Raw genomic sequence first — 18,064 nt, 5'->3', positions numbered from 1 at the left:
GTGTCTCATAATAAGAAAGTGGTTTTGGCACGCAAAACCGCATGATTAATTTTTTCTTTAATTTTCCAAGGTATGCGGCCAGGTCGGAATGATGGCGACAGGCGACGGGACTGGGGTGACCTGGACGACGGGCGACGAGTTTGCGGCGAACGGGACTGGTGACTGCTCGGTGACGGTGATTGATGGCTCTATGCGGTCGTACCGCCAGTGGCGTGCAAGTTCGGCTCAGCTTGCGGCTAGATATGGCGAAAGCGGCCGTCTGGACGATGGTCGTCCGAGAACGGCATCGAAGATCAGCGATTGCGACAGTATCGGGCGACATGACCAACGCGGTGACAACTGAAACAATAGGTCGGTCATCCGGTGTTCACCACTCTGGCATGTTGCGAGAACCTCGAGGGACCGATTGATTTTGGGTATCCACGAGCGAGTAATGCTTGGTCGGCCAGGAACTGGCTACGGTGCAAACTGATTGAAAGCCGACATTGGCGAGTTCTTCGCGCACAATAGCCTGAACAAGGAGAACCATAGGAGCGCATGTATCGTTGACACGTGGGTACACCGTCGTAACACACATGGCTTCCAGCTCGTGGCACACAATCTTCGTCAGCTGCCTTGAAGGCCGCTACGCAGGAGAGCACAGGAACTGCTGGACACATATGGGACCTGAGAATAAGGTTCCACCCCATCTGGTGCAAGCGCGCACCACCCGTCACTAAGGGCTCAGCACAAAAGTTGATTCTCTCTCTCTCTCTCTTGTCGGTCTTCACGAAATGATGTTGCAGTCGTATTGGGAAGCCGTTAAAATGGCTGGTAGATACGACGACTTTTAAGCTGCTCAAAACGCTTGCACTCCGTGATAACGTCATTAATCGAAGTGTGGCTCTTACTAGTCAGTAGATTGAAGGCGTCATCAGAGATACCTTTTAAGACATGCCCGACTTTCACACACTCGGGCATTTCAGTGTCGCCTTTGCAGCAGAGTGCCAGCACGTCTTACATATAAGTGACGTAACCCTCGGTGTACGTTTGAACTCGTGATGCCAACTCTTTATTGGCGATGACCTTCCTACCCAGCAGTTTTCAGAAGAGATTTCGCAGCTTCTGCTTCCAGTTCTCCCAATCACGGAGTTCTTCGTGATTTTGAAACCACACTCGCGCAGTTATTGCCAAATAAAGGTTATGTTCGTCAGCATCACTGTGGGATCCCAACTGCTGTGGCTGCTCACCCGCTCGTACATCTCTAGCCAGTCGTCGGCGTCAGCCCCATTGGTGCCGCAGAAGTTTCCTGGATCGTGCGAATGCGTGAGTACTACAGTCGATGCAGTCGACGCAGGCGTGGACGAACGAGGCACCGTCTCCTGCGAGATCGGTGCAGAACAGATACGGCGGCCAGTGCGAAGCTCCGTTCTGAGTCCTTACCCCGCACTTCCACCAAATGTTACGAAGAGGAAGCTCGATGCAGAAATGTATGTACAACTAGTTACATGGGGAAAAGCTTGTGGTAATCACGCAGCGTGGTACAAAGGTCACAGCTTCATGAGACAGTCTACCACTTCCTCTTCGTCTCCCTCATGCGCGTACGGTCCTGTCCATTGAGTGAGTTAGAACTTTATTTACGTCCTGAGGGGAAATCAATCCGGCGGCTCCACCAAGGTCGGGGCCGGTAGACAGAGTCCTTCGGCAACGGCCCGGGCCCTCTGGACAGCCTTGAGCTGAGCGATGAGCTGTGTGCTTCTGAGCGCTGAGTCCCAGGAAGACTGGTCGGGAAAGTCCGTGCTCGCGTTGGCAGGGCACAGCCAGAGCATGTGTTTGAAGTTGTTGTATTCGTGGCCGCAGTGTGGGCATTCAGTAGGAAGGTCAGGAGTGATCCTGCATAGTGTTGTTGGTGTGATGTATGTCCTAGTCTGCAACTGTTTGTAAGTGACGGCCTGTGCTTCTTGAGCTTTGGGTGAGGAGGAGGAAAAATTCTTCGTGATAACCTAAGATTTGATGTGATTGCTTGGTATGATAAGAACGGGCCTTTGTTGTCTAGGTCCCTCCAGGCTGGATTGAAGCGAGAGGACGGACCACAGACGCGGAATGTGAGCTCTCGCGCCAGTTGGTGTGCCCGCTCGTTCGGATTAGAGTCAGGAGGTTATTGTGCCATTACCACCAGCCCGGATTCCGAATCTACAAGGTGTAGAATTTATCCTGCGAGCGCCCTTTGGACAAACCCGGGGCCGCACCGAAAGGCACAGCGCCCTAATTCTCCCTTGACAGGTCAAGATGCTGAGCCGTCAGGCAGCGGTGTCCTGCGGAGAAGCATCGGCGAACGACATGTCCAAACGTGCAACCAAGTGACAGACAGCCCGGCGCCGTACCTCCTTTCGCCTGGAGGTCACCGCGCGCGCCAACTTTGAACCGGATGGCCAGCGCGGTCGTTGGTTGGACCTCTCGGACGACCGTCGAGTGCTGGCGTTGTATTGGGCCGTTTGAGTGACAATGGTTTCTCGGGGCATTATAACGCCCGACGCCGCCGCCTGGAAAACCGGATCCACCGACCCACCGGGAGCCCAGTGCCGCTCTCGAGTGGTGTCACGCGTTGGAGTCTCGCCGGACGTCGCCGAGCGGGAACAGTCGCGTTTGCTGTGAGCTCTCGGTCCCAGTGCCGATCCGATCATGTCCTGTATAATGAGCTGTATATAATGTATAAAGTCCCTTCCGTTATTCTCACCGACGCCTGACTCGGAGTCTTCGCTACCAACGCTCTGTCACGAAACGGGTGACGAGCGCTACGGGACCACCTCAAAGGCGTAACAGTGGTCCAGCGTTGGGATGTCGTAACAAGGTCCGGAAATGTTGCCCATGTGGGCCGGGAACCATGTGATCTGTGAGAACGTGAGGTTGTCTCCTCCCGTTTCTTGGAAGAAGATGGTGTTGATAACCGTAGCTGCTTTCCTAGAGACGAGGGCCAACGAGATGGTTCTAATAGCTGTTCTTGAGTCCGAGTAAATGACTGACGCTCCTTTGCAGCTTCGAAGGGCCAGCGCGATGGCCATTTTTTCTGCTTCGTGAGTGAAGTTGGTTACTACCGTGGCTGCGTTGACGAGTGAGCCATGGGTGTCCACCACAGAGACCGTGTAGGCGCATCAATTCCAATATCTGGCCGCATCAACGAAGAGGACTTGAGTTTTGTTACGTTTGATGTTGTCAAGGATTGCCTTCGCTCTCGCTTTTCGCCGCCCTTCGTTGTGGGTGGGGTGTATGTTTCGTGGGATGGGATCAACGGTTATTGATTTCTTGGCGTTTGTGCATAGCTGCGACTTTTCTGGTGGCGTGACGAGGGGCTGTATACCTGCTTCTAGTAAGATATCGATGCCCGCCCTTGTGAGTGAGAGCCGACTAATTTGGGAGTTTCACTGTGCCTCAAAGAGTTCGGTTGCCGTGTTGTGTAGCCCCAATTGGAGGAGTCGCTCCTTGCTAGTGTTTCTAGGGAGGCTTAGTACCTTTTTCAATCCCGTTCTGATTAGTGTATCAATTTTATTCAGCTCCGTCTTCTTCCAGTTGAGGAAGGGGTGGCGTAGATTACGTGGCTGATGAGGAAGGCGTGAAATGCTTTCATGAGGTTGTCCTCCTTCAGTCCGTCCCTTTTGCTGGCGACCCGTGATATGACCCTGGTGAAGTTGAGGGTGCTCTCTGTGATGCGTTTTAGTGCCTCCACGTGGTCCTTGCTGTAAGCCCCAATGACCATGCCCAGGACCTTGATCGTGTTACACCTGGGGAAGTTTCCTCCGTCCCTGTGTGTAGGTGAACGGGGAGGGAGCTAAGGGGCTGTCTCAGCCTGGGGCCTTGTTTGCACAGAAGGAGCTCCCATTTGCTGGGGGAGAGCTTCAGCCCCGTGTTTGCAAGAAAAGCTTCCGTGGTGTCCAGCGCTTGCTGTAGGTTCTGCTCCAGAGTGTCTAGCGGGCCGCTCGTGGACCAAATGGTGATGTCGTCGGCGTAAATCGCGTGCCCTATTCCGGGACTTTCGAGAGTTTGTTTGTGAGATCATGCATTGCGATGTTGAAAAGAAGCGGCGAAAGCACTGACCCTTGCGGGGTACCGATGTTACCTAGCATGTGCTTTCTGCTTCTGATTTGTCCGACGCTTATGGAGGCCGTTCGGTTATCCAAAAACGATCTTACGAAATTGTGGAAATTTATTCCGAGATCTAAAGTGGAGATTTCGTTGAGGATGTGCTCGTGCCTGACCGTGTCAAAGGCCTTGGTTAGGTCGAGCGCCAGGATGCCTTTGACATCCCTGGATTTGTTGTCTATGACGGCGTTCCTGATGAGTAGCATGGCGTCTTCTGTGGATAGTGATTTTCTGAAGCCTATGAGATTGTGGCGGAATATACCGTTTTCTTCAATGTGCTTTCCAATTCTATTGTGGATGACATGTTCTGCGACCTTCCCGAGGCACGACGTAAGGGAGATGGGTCTCAGATTTTCTGCATGAAGCGGTTTTCCGGGTTTGGGGATGAGGAGTACATTGGTAGCTCACCATTCGTCCGGCACCCGGCGCACAGTCCATACCTCGTTAATTTTGCTCGTAATGATTTAAATGGCTTTGTCATCTAGATTTCTGAGTAGTTTGTTAGAACATCTGGGCCGGGTCCGAGCGTCCATTTAGTTCATGAAGTGCGTGCACAATCTCCGAAACTTCGAAAGGACGATCCAGCGATAGTTGAGGTTTGTCTTATACTCGCGTGTCGGGTCGTCCCACGGGACAGACTTGCTGGTAGGTAGATGTCTGCCAGGGCATCAGCAAAGTCCCGCGGACTCGTGCCTTCTTTCGTGTGAAGATGAACGAGCCTTTCGATCGTTAGTCGGGCATAACTCTTGGTCGGTTTGTTGTTGTCGGCGAATAGGTTCTTAAGAAGGCTTCACTTACTGCCCCTTCTCATTTTACCGTCCGCCTCATTACACATTTCGTCCCATTGCTGCGCATTCAACTTCCTGGAGTGTTCTTCAATCTCTTTGTTGATTTTCGTTAATTCAGACCTCAGCCTCCTGTTTAGTTTCTGCTGTTTCCATCTTTCTCTTAGCGCGTTCTTGGCCTCCAGGAGGTGTGCGAGTCTGGAGTCCATGGCTGGCACCTCCAGATCCAGGCTTATTTCTTTAGTGGCATTGGCCACCGTAATTTTCAGATTTTCCAGGAGCTCTTCGAAGGTTTCTCCTTGTTTGTCCGCATTACCCCTCATTCTTCTGTAGAGGTCCCAGTCGACGTAAGTGTAATTCTTGGGAGAAGTGGGTGTGATGCGGACGTTGATTTCTAGGATGTAATGATCACTGCCAAGGTCCTCTTGCAGATTGTCCCACGACCCGTCAGCGTTTCTGAGGAACGTCAGGTCCGGGGTGGTGTCCCTCTGAACCGAGTTGCCTCTGCGCGACGGAAACCTTGAGTCCGTGATGAGTTGCATGCCTAGGGTGTCCGCACACTCGGCAAGGTTAATTCCGTTCCTGTCATTGGTGGCGTAGCCCCAGATGGTGTTGTGCGCGTTGAAGTCCCCGACAACGATCAGTGACCTGTCCTTGGCTTGCGACGCGACCGATGTGAGAAGTATGTTAAAGTTTGTTTAAGTGTTAAAGTTTGTTAAGGTTTGTTAAGTTTGTTAAAGTGTTAAAGGTCCTATCCAAATGCACCGTAACAATATGTGTAGAGAGAAGTGCAGTACTAAAGGCGGGAACGTTAACCAGAATAGAAACATCCAGCGAGCGGATGGCCCTGGGTGCTGTAGCAAGGACATATTCGATGCCGCACTCGTAACACGGAGGCAGTACATGAAACCGTGGCACGAGGAAATGGCTCAGCTTTGGTATATTAAACGCAAATAATATCAAGGCCACACTGGCCTTGACTTATGATTTCACATGCTTTCTACGACTCAAGTTTTTCTTCGGTGAGCATCCTGCATGCTGCAGCTCTGCCCAGCGCTCTAAGAAAGGGCTCTTGCCTTTTTCATTAGCGCATTCGAAGACTATGAAGCCTGGTGTTGCCATAACAGCACTGAAGAGCACACCGTCAAAAGGTCGTGTCACCACCAAGTGGAAAGGAGATTTCAAACGAAAGTCCAACGTTTACTTTCATAAAGATATGCCCTCCAGATTCTTGTAGGCATCGCTGACAAGGTTTTAATCGAGCTGTGCGCGCATGAAGTCTCAAGCTTTAAGTAAGCCGAGGGCTACCACCTTCATGTACCCAGGATCAACCATTGCTAGCTGGAAGAGCGGCAGTTAGCATTTTATGTTTTGCGCGAAACAAGCTTAGTGCGTAATTGTGCAGGTTGCGCGCTATGCGCGTTTTGCAGACGCGAAGTAAGGGAAGTGGACCGAGCCGAGACGCGAAGTTTGAGGCATGAACCACGTAGCGCACTTAGTCGCGGCTAAGCGACTGGTGCTGTGTACGAAAACCTGCTGTCCTGTGGCAGGAGCTACGGAGGACAGACAGGACAGTGTCTCAACGAACGCCTTGGAGAACATGAATGCACTCCAGAGACAGGACGCGGGAGAACCCTAGCCGTTAATGTTGAGGTTGTACCCCGCATTTCGAGAAGTGTCAAATTACAATTAGGCGACACAGGGACCAAAGAACGCGCTAAATTTTCTAAGCGTACACAATTCATAGAAGAGACCCCTCGTGCGTTTTTTTCCTGCTTGATAAGAAGTAAAATTATCTAGATATCTTGTCCGTCTGACTAGATGACAAAGCTGTGTGGTCTCGTGGTTACGTTGGTATTTGGTGTCGCACTGTTCTGAGTTTATCTTCACCCAGTAAATGCGTCCCTACAAAATAAATGTAATTGTTAGTATGCGCCCAATGCTGTAGATTGGAGTCGTACTTGCTGTTGCCCAATGTTCTCGTACTAGATAGCTTTGTATAGGTAATCTCTATTTTAATGAACCATGCAATTTGTTGTTACTTAGGCGCTGTGTTTGTTGATTGCATATATAGTTATATATTAATGATGATAATTGTCTCCGAAACAGTTTAGGCAACATTGTAGAAGTAGCAGCTACATTATCATTTTCACTCATGGCACTTACTTTCGTATTTTATGGTCATTTTGTAACCACTCCCCTCTTTGATGCCTTGGTCAGCAAGGATATAATAAATAAATAAATAAATAAATAAATAAATAAATAAATAAATAAATAAATAAATAAATAAATAAATAAATAAATCCTTTATGGACTGCAGCATCAGTTAAGCACCTATTTAGAAGTCTTTGCGGGCTTTCAGGGCAACGATCTTAGCTGACGTTATTTTTAAGGGGTAGGCGAACCCTGGCGGACTTTGTTTACAGTGGCTCGCAGCTTACGCACTAACAGGTATGCCAGTGGCCGACTCTATTCTCTACGGAATGTCGCAGTGGAACAACTAACGGTATCAACAAATATCGTCGCTGCCGTAAGTGCACGCCTTCAAGCGCGCGATTCCTTCAGAGAAGCGGAGCCTTATTTCTTCAGGTTCGACTTAGTCTTGACGAGGGAGGTAGGCCGGTCCTGGAGATAGCGGAGCAGTAACTGATCCCCGAGATGGCCTGACGAAAAGATCGCAAAGGCACCGTAATCAGCGGTCGCGTGGCGGGGGCAGCCGAGTTCCCGCGAAGGCACGTAATCGCTATGTGTCGCGTTACATTGGTGTAGCGCGTTACATTGGTCATAGTATTTATTTAACCACTTCCCCAAATCTCCGCTTGTCGTAGCTGTATGAACACACTTACGTCATTTATTTACGCACTTCATGAAAGCTTCGCTTCACATAGGCTCCAAAGTGTGCGTTGGATCCACATATTTTTTCAAGGGTATCCAGGAACAGGTTGCATGAATTTGCAATAGTGCTACTTTAACAAGACTGTCAGTTGCGATGACGTGGCAGCCGTATGGTTTATGTGCCTCAGCGGATGCGTGCGAGTAATTTCGCCTGATATGCCATAAAAGTTTGCTGCGACAGGTGTTTGACAGCTCTAGCATATACCAAATTCCGCCCCTCTATACACGACAAAGAACCGCTGCTCCGCTCGTTGGCTCTTTCTTTGCCGCCATTGGGAAGGGTTTTTGTATGGCTCCCTATAGCGGCAGTCGTTAAAGCTAGTGAAAAAGCAGCGTCATAGATCGGATAGGTGGCTGCTAAAGATGTGAAGCACATTACCAGCCCAAATGAACGGGACACGAGTTGTAGAAGTCGACACAAGGTTGAGAAATTTTTCCCATGCATTAAAGCTTCGGTGAGCACTCGCGAACTTGCCTGGATGTTTCCGGCCTTTCCGGTACTCTCCATGCGGCTGGCAACATTGACCGTGTTTCCCCAAATGTCGAAGTGTGGCTTTCGGGCACCGATCACACCGGAAGTGATGGGTCCGTGGTTGATGCCTGTGCAAGGTAGAGTGCAATCACTCGAGCATTTGGAGCTCTCTCTAAAGCAGTTCTCTTTCTCAGATCAGAAATGGAAAAGAAAATAACGGAAATAGAGGCGTGTATTTCTTAGAAGTTCTTGATTTCAGTAAACATGCAGTATGAGTAAAGCAAACGAAAATTGCCTAAATTATTAATTGCAGTTCAATCTCGGTTATAAGTGATGTGAATATTGGGTATTAAAATTTTTGAAAATTATCTTGACAAGAATGCATTAAGTACAACCTGTTCTGTCTCAGAATGATCCGAACACGCTTTTGGATTGCGATGAATGCTCTGACTTCCTGAGCCGATGCGGTATGTCTCACAGTCGGAGAATACGTTCTCACCGCACAGTCTTGAGGTTAGAGTTCAAAATATTTTAATGCTGTAAAGACGATAGTTTGATCGTTACAGTTGAATTTTATTTCTCTTTTCACAGAGTACAACAAAGAAATCTCAATTTTAGTAGACGCAGCAGTTGCTACCCACACAAACAGTGATATCTTTGGAACCGTTTCGCGTAACACAAAACCTAAAGCTGACTTGAAAACTCAGAATCAGTGCTTTATGCTCTCATTCACTTTTACAAAACAAAGTGCCTCTGTTTTCTCCTTCCACCGACTGTGTTTGTGAGACACCGTACGAGCTCTGCCCCTGTAAGGAACGCTTTTTCTGTTAGACTAAAGAGTCCTGTAGGCGAAGCTGTTTTCTAAAGGTCGCGAAAAGTGAAAATATGTGGATTATTCACAGTGTTACAGTGAAAGCGCAAGACTGGCTTCCCTCAAGTCGCGTCGTTATGTGAGAATCTTGTGGCGATGGTGACTAAGAGCTTCCGAGGTATCTCTGACATTTAGACAGTTGTTTTTTTATTGAAATAGCAATTATACGGACACTCCATTTTTAACGTCGGCGTCGCCGTGATATACAGTATATAGTCCAAGGTCGATAACACCGCCGCTGCGCGTCCTATGCTGTATCTGGGAGTGAGAGCACGCGAGGGAAGCCGACGATCGGGGCTCAATCTGGTGCGCGCGAAGGAAGAAAGCGGAGAGCAAACGCGCCGTCTTCTGTCGCATGAAAAGCTTAGGGGGGGATGGGAGGGAGGGGGTGGCGTCGTGCTTCGGCAGCAACTGCGCATTTCGCAACCGGGCGGAAGTGGAACTGACGATCGCGCCTCAATCTCGCGCGCCAGGTATGGAGGAAAGCGGGGAGGCAGCGAGGGATTGAGCGCGTACTTTGCACGGCCGCTCGCAGTTGCGCACGCTGTATCTTTGAAGAGATCTGCAGACGGCTCACGCCTTTGTGCGCGCTGTGTTCTCGTCACTCTTTTGCGTTGAAGCGACCCCAAGGTCACATCGCTTGCTGCTACAGCCGCGCTCGCTCACGCCAGCGTTTCGACAGTGAGTGCCCGCGCCTATTGAGTGTGAGATGTTTGCTTGTGCATGCTTAGACCATGCTTGTTAATTCAGTTAGTAAGCGAATGTTTTCAAGTTTATACGGCCGATAAAACTACTATTCTTATTGGTATAGCTATCTACTAATGTGTTTCGCACACTATGCTTCGCCTTTCAGGACGAAACTGCGACCTTTTTCTTATGATCCTCCTCACCTCATGGCGTAGAATTCAATTCTGAGGCTGTACGTGTGAAACCCACGATTTCATTAGAAGGCACGCCGTAGTGGGCCACTCCGGATCAATTTTGATCACCGGAAGATCTTTAACGTGGCCTCAGTACTCGGGGACATGGGCGTTTTCGTATTTCGCCCCCATCGAGATGCGCCCGCGGCGACTGAGATTGGATCCCGCGCCGTCGTGCTTAGCAGCGTAACACGATAGCCGCTGAAACACCGCGGATGGTTCAACTTGTGGCTTTATAAGGTGCATAAAAATGGCAGTAGAGTATTTTTGTCAGTGAATTGCTTCGTTAGGTGGACTTGTTAGGTGCCTTTGGATAACGCGTCGTCACTCAAGTAAGGCGCTTCTTAGTAAGCAGCAGAATAGGCGATAACAAAATTGGATAAAAAACTATCCCGCTACCAGTGACTGCTTCGATAATCTCGAGTAGTTACGTGAACGTACAGGAAACGACACACATTGTTGACGCATCGTCGCTCAGCGCCACGTCAGCACTCACCCATCTTGAGGACAAAGTTGTTGAAGCTCTCGCGGTTGATGTTGTTGAGCGTGTCCTTGAGAGCGAGCGCAAAATCTGTCAGCTGCGCCAGATGGCCCCACCTCTCTTGTACGCTGGCACCAGCCTGAAACAGTGGACTACGTTGCAGAATTCATACAAGCAGAGAGCGGCTGTGCAGCTCTGCAAGCTACAATGGGCCGCTCTGTTCGCACCATTCACTCTCGGCTGGCACTCGTGATACGGCATGAGAAAAATTACTGCGCTTACAACATTCAGCACCTGAACAGGAAAACAGCGTTATGGACGCTTCTGCCGCGTTTCAGCAATCTAAATGTAATTTTATTTTCCATATTTGACTGATCATTGATGTTTTTATTATCCCACGTTTGTTCAGGACGAGAGGAGATTTAATCAATATTTTGGCTTGGTGTCGTTAAATGCATTACTACATAATCAGTAGTATGAAACGGGTGAGGTGAGTGTGTCTTCCTCACGAAGCTATTGCCTAAGAAATCAACTACTGAAATAAAAGAATATCAATAATAATATGTTTTATCTTTTTGTAGAAAACCACTAATCTGATGCTTTCAATACCTTGTTCTCAAGGCAAATAAATGAACGTAGAAATCAATTGTGAAATCAGCCCTGGCAGCCTACGCATAACGTGCTCTGCCAGACATTCTTATAGCCACAAATATCTGTTGCGTGAACCTCTCCGCGCGAGGCGCAGGCCACCATACATGGTGGTGAGTAAACACGGCGATGCGAAAGTTGAAGGATGTGAAAAACGCGCTGAAGTGTTTTCCGATGGCGCTGAAGTGAAGTGTTTGCAGTGTTTGTCCTTCATACGAATGTGACGAATAGAGCAACATTAATGTCCGCCACTGGTAAGACGCCCATTATTCCGCAATGTTTTCCTTAGGTTCATTGAGTTTTGCATTTCTCGATAGCAACGCGAATTGCATTCAACTTGCTTACAGGTCAGTTTATGAGAAAATGTCTGGAATCGTGTCAGTTTTACGGGTAGCCGTGACAAGTACTTGAAACATAAAGTAGAAGGCCAGGAGCTCAAAAGCAGCCTCCGGCAAGAATCCATCAAAACGTGCCGGATAAAGCGAATCACAGTTTTTAGGCAACTTATGCTTTTAACCAAGCAGACAAATGTGCAACCACGTGACAGGTAGCTGGGCTGCACGCAAGCCTGCCGTAATTTGAGGCAGTGTCAATTCGATATATTATTTTATTCCGATAAGCTCATTTGCAGTGCTACCTACCTGCGCTACAAGAATTTCAGGTTTGAGGCAAAACTGCCACTTCACTTCTCAATGCACGAAGCATTTGCCAGCACTGCAGCCGTGGTTACAGAAGTGAACGTGTACTTTTTTTTTAGCGGCCGTCACTTTTCAATGCCACTTGTCGTACGTTTCTTTTTTTATTGCTGTATCGCATGTCATCGCTGTAGCAAAATCACATTTTATCTTAGTGCCATTTCAGTAGACAAAAACTTGTTTCTCACGCTGCTCTTTGCCCCGAGATGACCAGAAAGCGGTCGAACCAGTGGCCGCGCTTTGCCGACGACGCAAGCGCGACATGCTCGCGTGCTGTGAGACGAAGTCCACGACTCGGCGTGTGTGACGACGCTCGTCGCATCGCGTCCAATCGCAGTGCGTGAAAGGCGCTCCATGATGACTACAAGTTCTCCGCACGCGCCTCCTCGGCATCGCAGTTGTGAGATGTGCACTTGCGAAAGTTATGATTCTTTGTGGAAAGGAAAATAAGCATTGTAAGGAAAATAATCACGGAACTTATTTGCTTCATTCTGCCGACGGCTGCTCCTTTTACTTGAGGTTGTAAATGGACGTAGTTAGAGAAATAACGAATTGCGCTAAAATTGTTACAATTTAAACAGGTTAAGGCACCGCCTGAGCCCCCCTTCTCGTCACCTTGGGTTCGTCCTCCTTGCTGAGTCCACTGGCCGCCATGTAGCTCGAGCCGATGGTCTTGATCTTGAGGATATCCCGGAATCGATTTTGCTCTAGGAGCTGTAACAGAGCAGACGAGCGCTTGTCCAGTCTCTGAAAGTGACAGCCTCAAAGCGTCCTATTTTAGTGTCGCATCCAGTATTAGCTAGTCCGGTGAACTCCTTTTTCAATTTCTCCTTCAAACAACTGTCCACCTCGCCACATCTACGGTAGCAAACTCGGCCAAGCCTAGTTAACCTATCCAACCCATATTGTCTAACAGAAAGGGCAAGTTCGTCCTCTGCCTTGGAAAGCATGGAAACCCTAAAGGGAATCAATTGCGCACAAGTAAATGGTTGTTCCATGTTTGAAATTGACTGCAGCGCTCATTAGTCGCGCTGCTTGAAGGAAGCAGCATTTTTCTTGGAAAGAAAACGCAGTCCCGGTGGCTGCTCCACGTTGAAGCTACAATTTTTAGGCAACGGTGATTTCTAAGCATTTAAATTCATCACAAAACACGGGTATTTCCCGTACTGCCATCCATAAAAGCGAAGTTGTAGTGAGAACCGAAAGATATTGATATCTTGCTTCAGGCAAGGATCAAGTGAGAGTCAATTATTAGAACATTAACGCAAAATTTACCGTTCTTCACCGGTGAAAACGAATTGCACTTTGTACAGCTTCCATTAACCTCGCATTAGCCTGCTAGTCACTATACCTGCCGCAGTAGTGATGGCGCTATTGAACTTGAGCTCGCGGTTTCCACTTCGGCCGTATTTCGATTGGGGGCGCATACATCGAGGTACTCGTTAAAGAACCCCACGTGGTCGATCCACAGTCCACCAACGCGCGTGTTTCATGATCATATCGTAGCCTTGGCACGGAAAATTACAGAATTGTATTTCTGACTGTGTTCCCAGTGTATTATCCGCGATAAAACACAATAAACTGAACCTTGCTGTGACTAAACTTGTATTTAGTGGCTTCAAGCTAGGACTGTTAGAACAAGGTTACGCTACAGCGAGGACATTTTAGCATTACCGTTACTCGTCCGTAAGATGTAACGTCTATGTGGACTTGGTTTGAAGCGCAAGAACAAGGCAGGTTAAATACGAGAAAGGGACGCAAGAGCATCGGTGCATCGGAGCACTCACTCTGACCATCATCACCCATTCCAGTAGTTTCACGCGCCTTTCCTCCTTCCCAGTGCACAGTAGCAGAGCAGAGCGCACTAGCCCAGGTCGACCTCTTTTTCTTTCCTGTCAATAAATTATATCTTGTAGTTCTTCATCTACTTCAAAGAAAATTGGCGGTTCGAAAAAAATTCAGCATGAGCATCGAAGAACTAGCCAGAACCGCCATCTTGCTGGTGTAAGGTCCCCACGCACGGGGCGGATTAACTAACGCGCTCGGAGCCGCAGCGCGTACGGGGGCCATAACGCTAGCGGTTGAACGGGACGGTGAAATAAGTTCCGTAGCATGTTACACTACCGTAACACGTGGATGCGAAAGGCTGCTGCACACTTGGTAAGGCGTTGTCTCGCATAGTCGCGTTACTGCTTTAGCAGTCCGGCTTTTTCGGCTCGTTTTCGACGCTTAGCTGTGGCTTCGCGCGCTCGCATAGCGGGGTCAGACTCACGGCAACGACGTTTTTCGTCGACTTTACGTTGCATTCTCTCAGCAGGGGATTGAAACGTACGCTATTTAGTGTGGTGTACGGGTGATTTCAATGAATTCATACGCAGTTCGCTTCACTTTGCGAGTGCTTGTAGCCACAGTATTACGGGGTTATGAGCCACTGAGATCAAATGGTTTCTTTTGTACCACTCGACTATAGACGCCGCGTTTCTGTTGTTGCATGCGTGATTACAATGAAGGTATGCACTGTACGCTTCACTTTGATGAGTGCTTGCAGCATCTGCATTACGAGAGGGATGAGCCGTTGCATTTTTTGTTTGCTTAGAGGGTATTAGCCATTGCTGATGATGGCAGTTTTTGTACCTTTGAACTGGACGACGCGCTTCTTTTTCAAGGGCATGGGTGTATTAGCCACTCAAGGCTTTCACAGTAAAAAAAAAAAGCGTTGTCACATTTGGCACAAGTGCTGGTTACAACAAGAACAACAAAAATCGAGGAACGCCTAAGCACTTCTTGTGAGTTGTGGTTGCGTAGGGTTAACATCCAGTTCAACGCCGCTGAGTGGTCTCTCGCGTTTTGCGCTGCGAGTAATGCCCCATACCGGTACGCGCTGCTCGCGCCTGCAAGCGTGCGCAGCATGCCACCGCCGCGGCGACGCTCGTAGGGAGACGCACCAGGGCGATGCCGTGTGCGCCACTGCGGCAGCACCCTTTCGCCCACTCTGCTCGGTCGAGACGCGCTCGGGCCGTGGCGTCGCAGCCAACGTGAATCGCCGTTGCGCTGCTAGCGACCCCGCCGGCTTTTGGCTCAATGGGCCATTTGACGCATCAAAGTGCTGGTCACAGGCATACACGATAATCGGTTGCGAGCTTGAGGGGGTGTCAGTGCAGCACCAGCGTACGTACAGCGTCGAAGTCGGAGATGACCTCGTTGAGGAAGCGAAGGCACTCGAGTCCTTGGTTGTTGACCGACTCCTCGGTGTAGAAATCAGAGAAATTGGGCATGGCCGCGAACAGAACGCCCACGGAGTCGTGGCTCTTGCTATACAGCTCCTGCGTAGTGGGCGTCGCATGAAGTTTTAGTAGCACTGAGTCGCGGCGACTTCATTGCAGATATGTTAGATTTATCCTTGTACGACTAACTCAAGGTAACGAATTGAATTTGAGTAGATATGGTGCAGCAAGACTATTACGACTCATTCACACCAGCGCTTGACAGAGGTAGTGCGAGTGAGCGCGACTAGTGATCAAGGAAGCGATTCAAGGATTCAAGCGTTCAAACCGGGAACACGACCTCCCCGTAACCACACAAACATGCTTCGCGATTCATACTGTCAGCTCGTACCGCTATCGCCACGTAAAATAAGTGTCAGCGCGTACAGACGGCCCATTCTTGATGACGATGATGAAAAGGCTGTATTGACAAGAACAGGGTAGGGGAGTTAGGAGAAAGGTGGTCGGATTCTTATTGCGGAATTCCGTTGGCTAAGGCCGCCGCCCTAGCGCTTTCCACGAGGGCCCGTTCTTGAGCATCTGTTTGGTTCAGGAGCTTTTACCACTGAAGCGGATTGACTGAAAAATCCAGCAGTGAGCGATGAGTCAAAGTAATCGCTTTTCGACCAAAGCGGCCATTTGTGAGCAGTCGCTTTGCGATCAATTTTGCTGCCTGACCTTTGCGAGTCGGCGGTGTGAGCGAGCCCTTAGAATGGCAATGCTAAGAAAAGATTACTAAGAGTTCTTCTATAAGCTTTACTATTGCTACGGAACCGTCGTTTCAGTGAACAAGAACAAGCTTATGATTGATGAGACGATGAGGAGGAGGACGTTATGGATTTTATGCACTTTTAAACTGCACGCAACTTGGTTTAAATTTCTCCATTTCAAATGTTCTTTCTCTCGGAGCTTGAGAGGCAATGCAGAAGGGTGGATCTCAAAATTAATCTGCAGTAAACTAAAGTAATGTTTAACGGTCGCGGAAGAGAACAGCAGTTTACGATAGGTAGCGAGGCATTGGAAGTGGTAAAGGAATACATCTACTTAGGGCACCGCGGATCCGGATCATGAGAGTGAAATAATCAGAAGAATAAGAATGGGCTGCGGTGCGTTTCGCAGGCATTCTCAGATCACGAACAGCAGGTTGTCATTATCCCTCAAGAGGAAAGGGTATAAGAGCTGCGCCTCACCAGTACTCACGTACGAGGCAGAAACATGGAGGCTTACGAAAAGGGTTCTACTTGAATTGAGGACGACGCAAGAAGCTATGGAAAGAAGAATGGTGGGTGTAACGTTACGGGATCAGAAAAGAGCAGATTGAGCGAACAAACGCGAGTTGACATGTAATGAGGAAGGAAGATTACCGATGGTCATGAAGGGTTACGGACTGGATTCCAAGGAAAGGGAAGCGTAGCAGGGGGCAGCAGAAAGATAGGTGGGCGGATGAGATTAAGAAGTTTGCAGGGACAACATGGCCACAATTAGTACATGACCGGGGTAGTTGGAGAAGTATGGGAGAGGCCTTTGCCCTGCAGTGGGCTTAACCATGCTGATGATGATGATGTCTGCGTGAACAAAACAAGCGCTAGCAAAGAGAGAGAGAGAGAAAGACGCACTGATTAGCGATGCCGTGAGCGTGCTGTGCATCGGCATTGGTTTCCAAATATCACCAAAAGTGGCAGGTTTGCATCTGCCGTGCTACGATGGCTTACCTCGTCGAGCCTCCGACGGCCGAGGAACACCTTGGCCACGTGGGGCGGCAGCACGTTGTAGACGAGCGCCTCGTTCTTGCGCCGCATGTCGGCCACCTTCTCCTTCTGCTCCTCCACGTCCTTCCGCCACAAGAACAGCCGCCGCGAAGTCAGCTCGAACTGCGCCGGCATGCTGCCGTCAATGTTGCGGCGACATTTGTATGCACACGGAATGCGTGCGAGAAGCGCTGCTTTAGCCCAAGGCATTCTGGTTCTGTATTCATCAGAACTTCGTTAGCTGTGATTGCAGGATAGACTCCCATTTTCTAGCTGAATTAAATATACGGTATTCTTCCCTCATCGCATACGCACAAGAAAAATAATTACAGTATACAGTTAGTATGAGAAGATGTGAACGCCAGTAAAATGGGACCCCTCGGTTAACCCCATTTCTTCTTGTTTATCCGCTTGTCTCGTGATTCATATTGTCAGCGCCATATCAAACGGGAGAAGGCGCCGTCGCTTAACGGCATTCACTTGACACTGGACTAAACCAGGCAGGCACCATGCCAAGCAGCATTATTACCGCGCATGCATACCACTCGGCGTCTGACTTAACATAAACAATTTCCGTTTAGCTGCTAATAAAGCTATCACCATTTTCTGTTCCTTTGGGGCTTTTGAGGGATTTAGTATGAAAAAGGAAGATCACTGCCTTAGTAGGAGTTTCTCTTGCCAACTAAATAAATAGAGCATCTTCTTTGCCGTACTGGAGAGTAAAAAGAAAGAATAAATTGAATTGGTTTGAAAGGATTGGGTGCGCGTGCGCGCTAATAATGGTGCCTGATATCGCTTCTGCCTGACGTGGCACAGTGTCAAGTGAGCGATTTTGTTGTAGTTTTATGGCGTCTGCGCATTCTCTTTGTGGGTGGTTTCACTGTGCGCTGGTAGCATGAACCCCGATTTCAGCGACCTACTTTCACATTCAAAACCGTCGCCACTTTTCCGTCTGCCTTGGCGAGTGAGCACGTACCTGTCTCGAGATGACCGCCAGCGCCAAGCCTATGGCAACCAGGTAGATGAGCTGCACGGCGGCATGGCTTAGCAGGCGCCTGCGCAACGAAGGAATTCAGCCTCATACAAGCGCAAAGTCAGATGTAGCCAACCGCTCACTTAGTTTGATGCCAGCGCCTTCTATAGAAAATACACCAAGAACCAAAACAAGCC

At 49.1% G+C, this 18,064-nt stretch overlaps 1 protein-coding gene across 2 annotated transcripts in view; it reads right to left on the bottom strand.

The window, feature by feature from the left end:
- The window catches only part of LOC135902118 (adenylate cyclase type 3-like), a 388,015-nt gene that overhangs the window by 25,822 nt on the left and 344,129 nt on the right, over positions 1–18,064 (bottom strand). For both annotated transcript variants that reach the window (XR_010564413.1, XM_065432036.1), the window contains exons 11-16: positions 17,871–17,949; positions 16,859–17,017; positions 15,060–15,206; positions 12,499–12,597; positions 10,556–10,679; positions 8,272–8,396 (exon numbers count right to left, since the gene is read on the bottom strand). Coding sequence is in view for 1 of the 2 variants with exons in the window: in XM_065432036.1 (XP_065288108.1) it covers positions 8,272–8,396; positions 10,556–10,679; positions 12,499–12,597; positions 15,060–15,206; positions 16,859–17,017; positions 17,871–17,949 (733 nt within the window). In the remaining variant the exon portion in view is untranslated. The remainder of the gene's footprint in view (positions 1–8,271; positions 8,397–10,555; positions 10,680–12,498; positions 12,598–15,059; positions 15,207–16,858; positions 17,018–17,870; positions 17,950–18,064) is intronic.

The sequence above is a fragment of the Dermacentor albipictus genome, chromosome 3, assembly GCF_038994185.2.
Source record: "Dermacentor albipictus isolate Rhodes 1998 colony chromosome 3, USDA_Dalb.pri_finalv2, whole genome shotgun sequence".
Lineage (NCBI taxonomy): Eukaryota > Metazoa > Arthropoda > Arachnida > Ixodida > Ixodidae > Dermacentor > Dermacentor albipictus.
The sequence above is the reverse complement of the archived record's forward strand: the minus strand, read 5'-3'. Positions and strand labels throughout refer to the sequence as shown.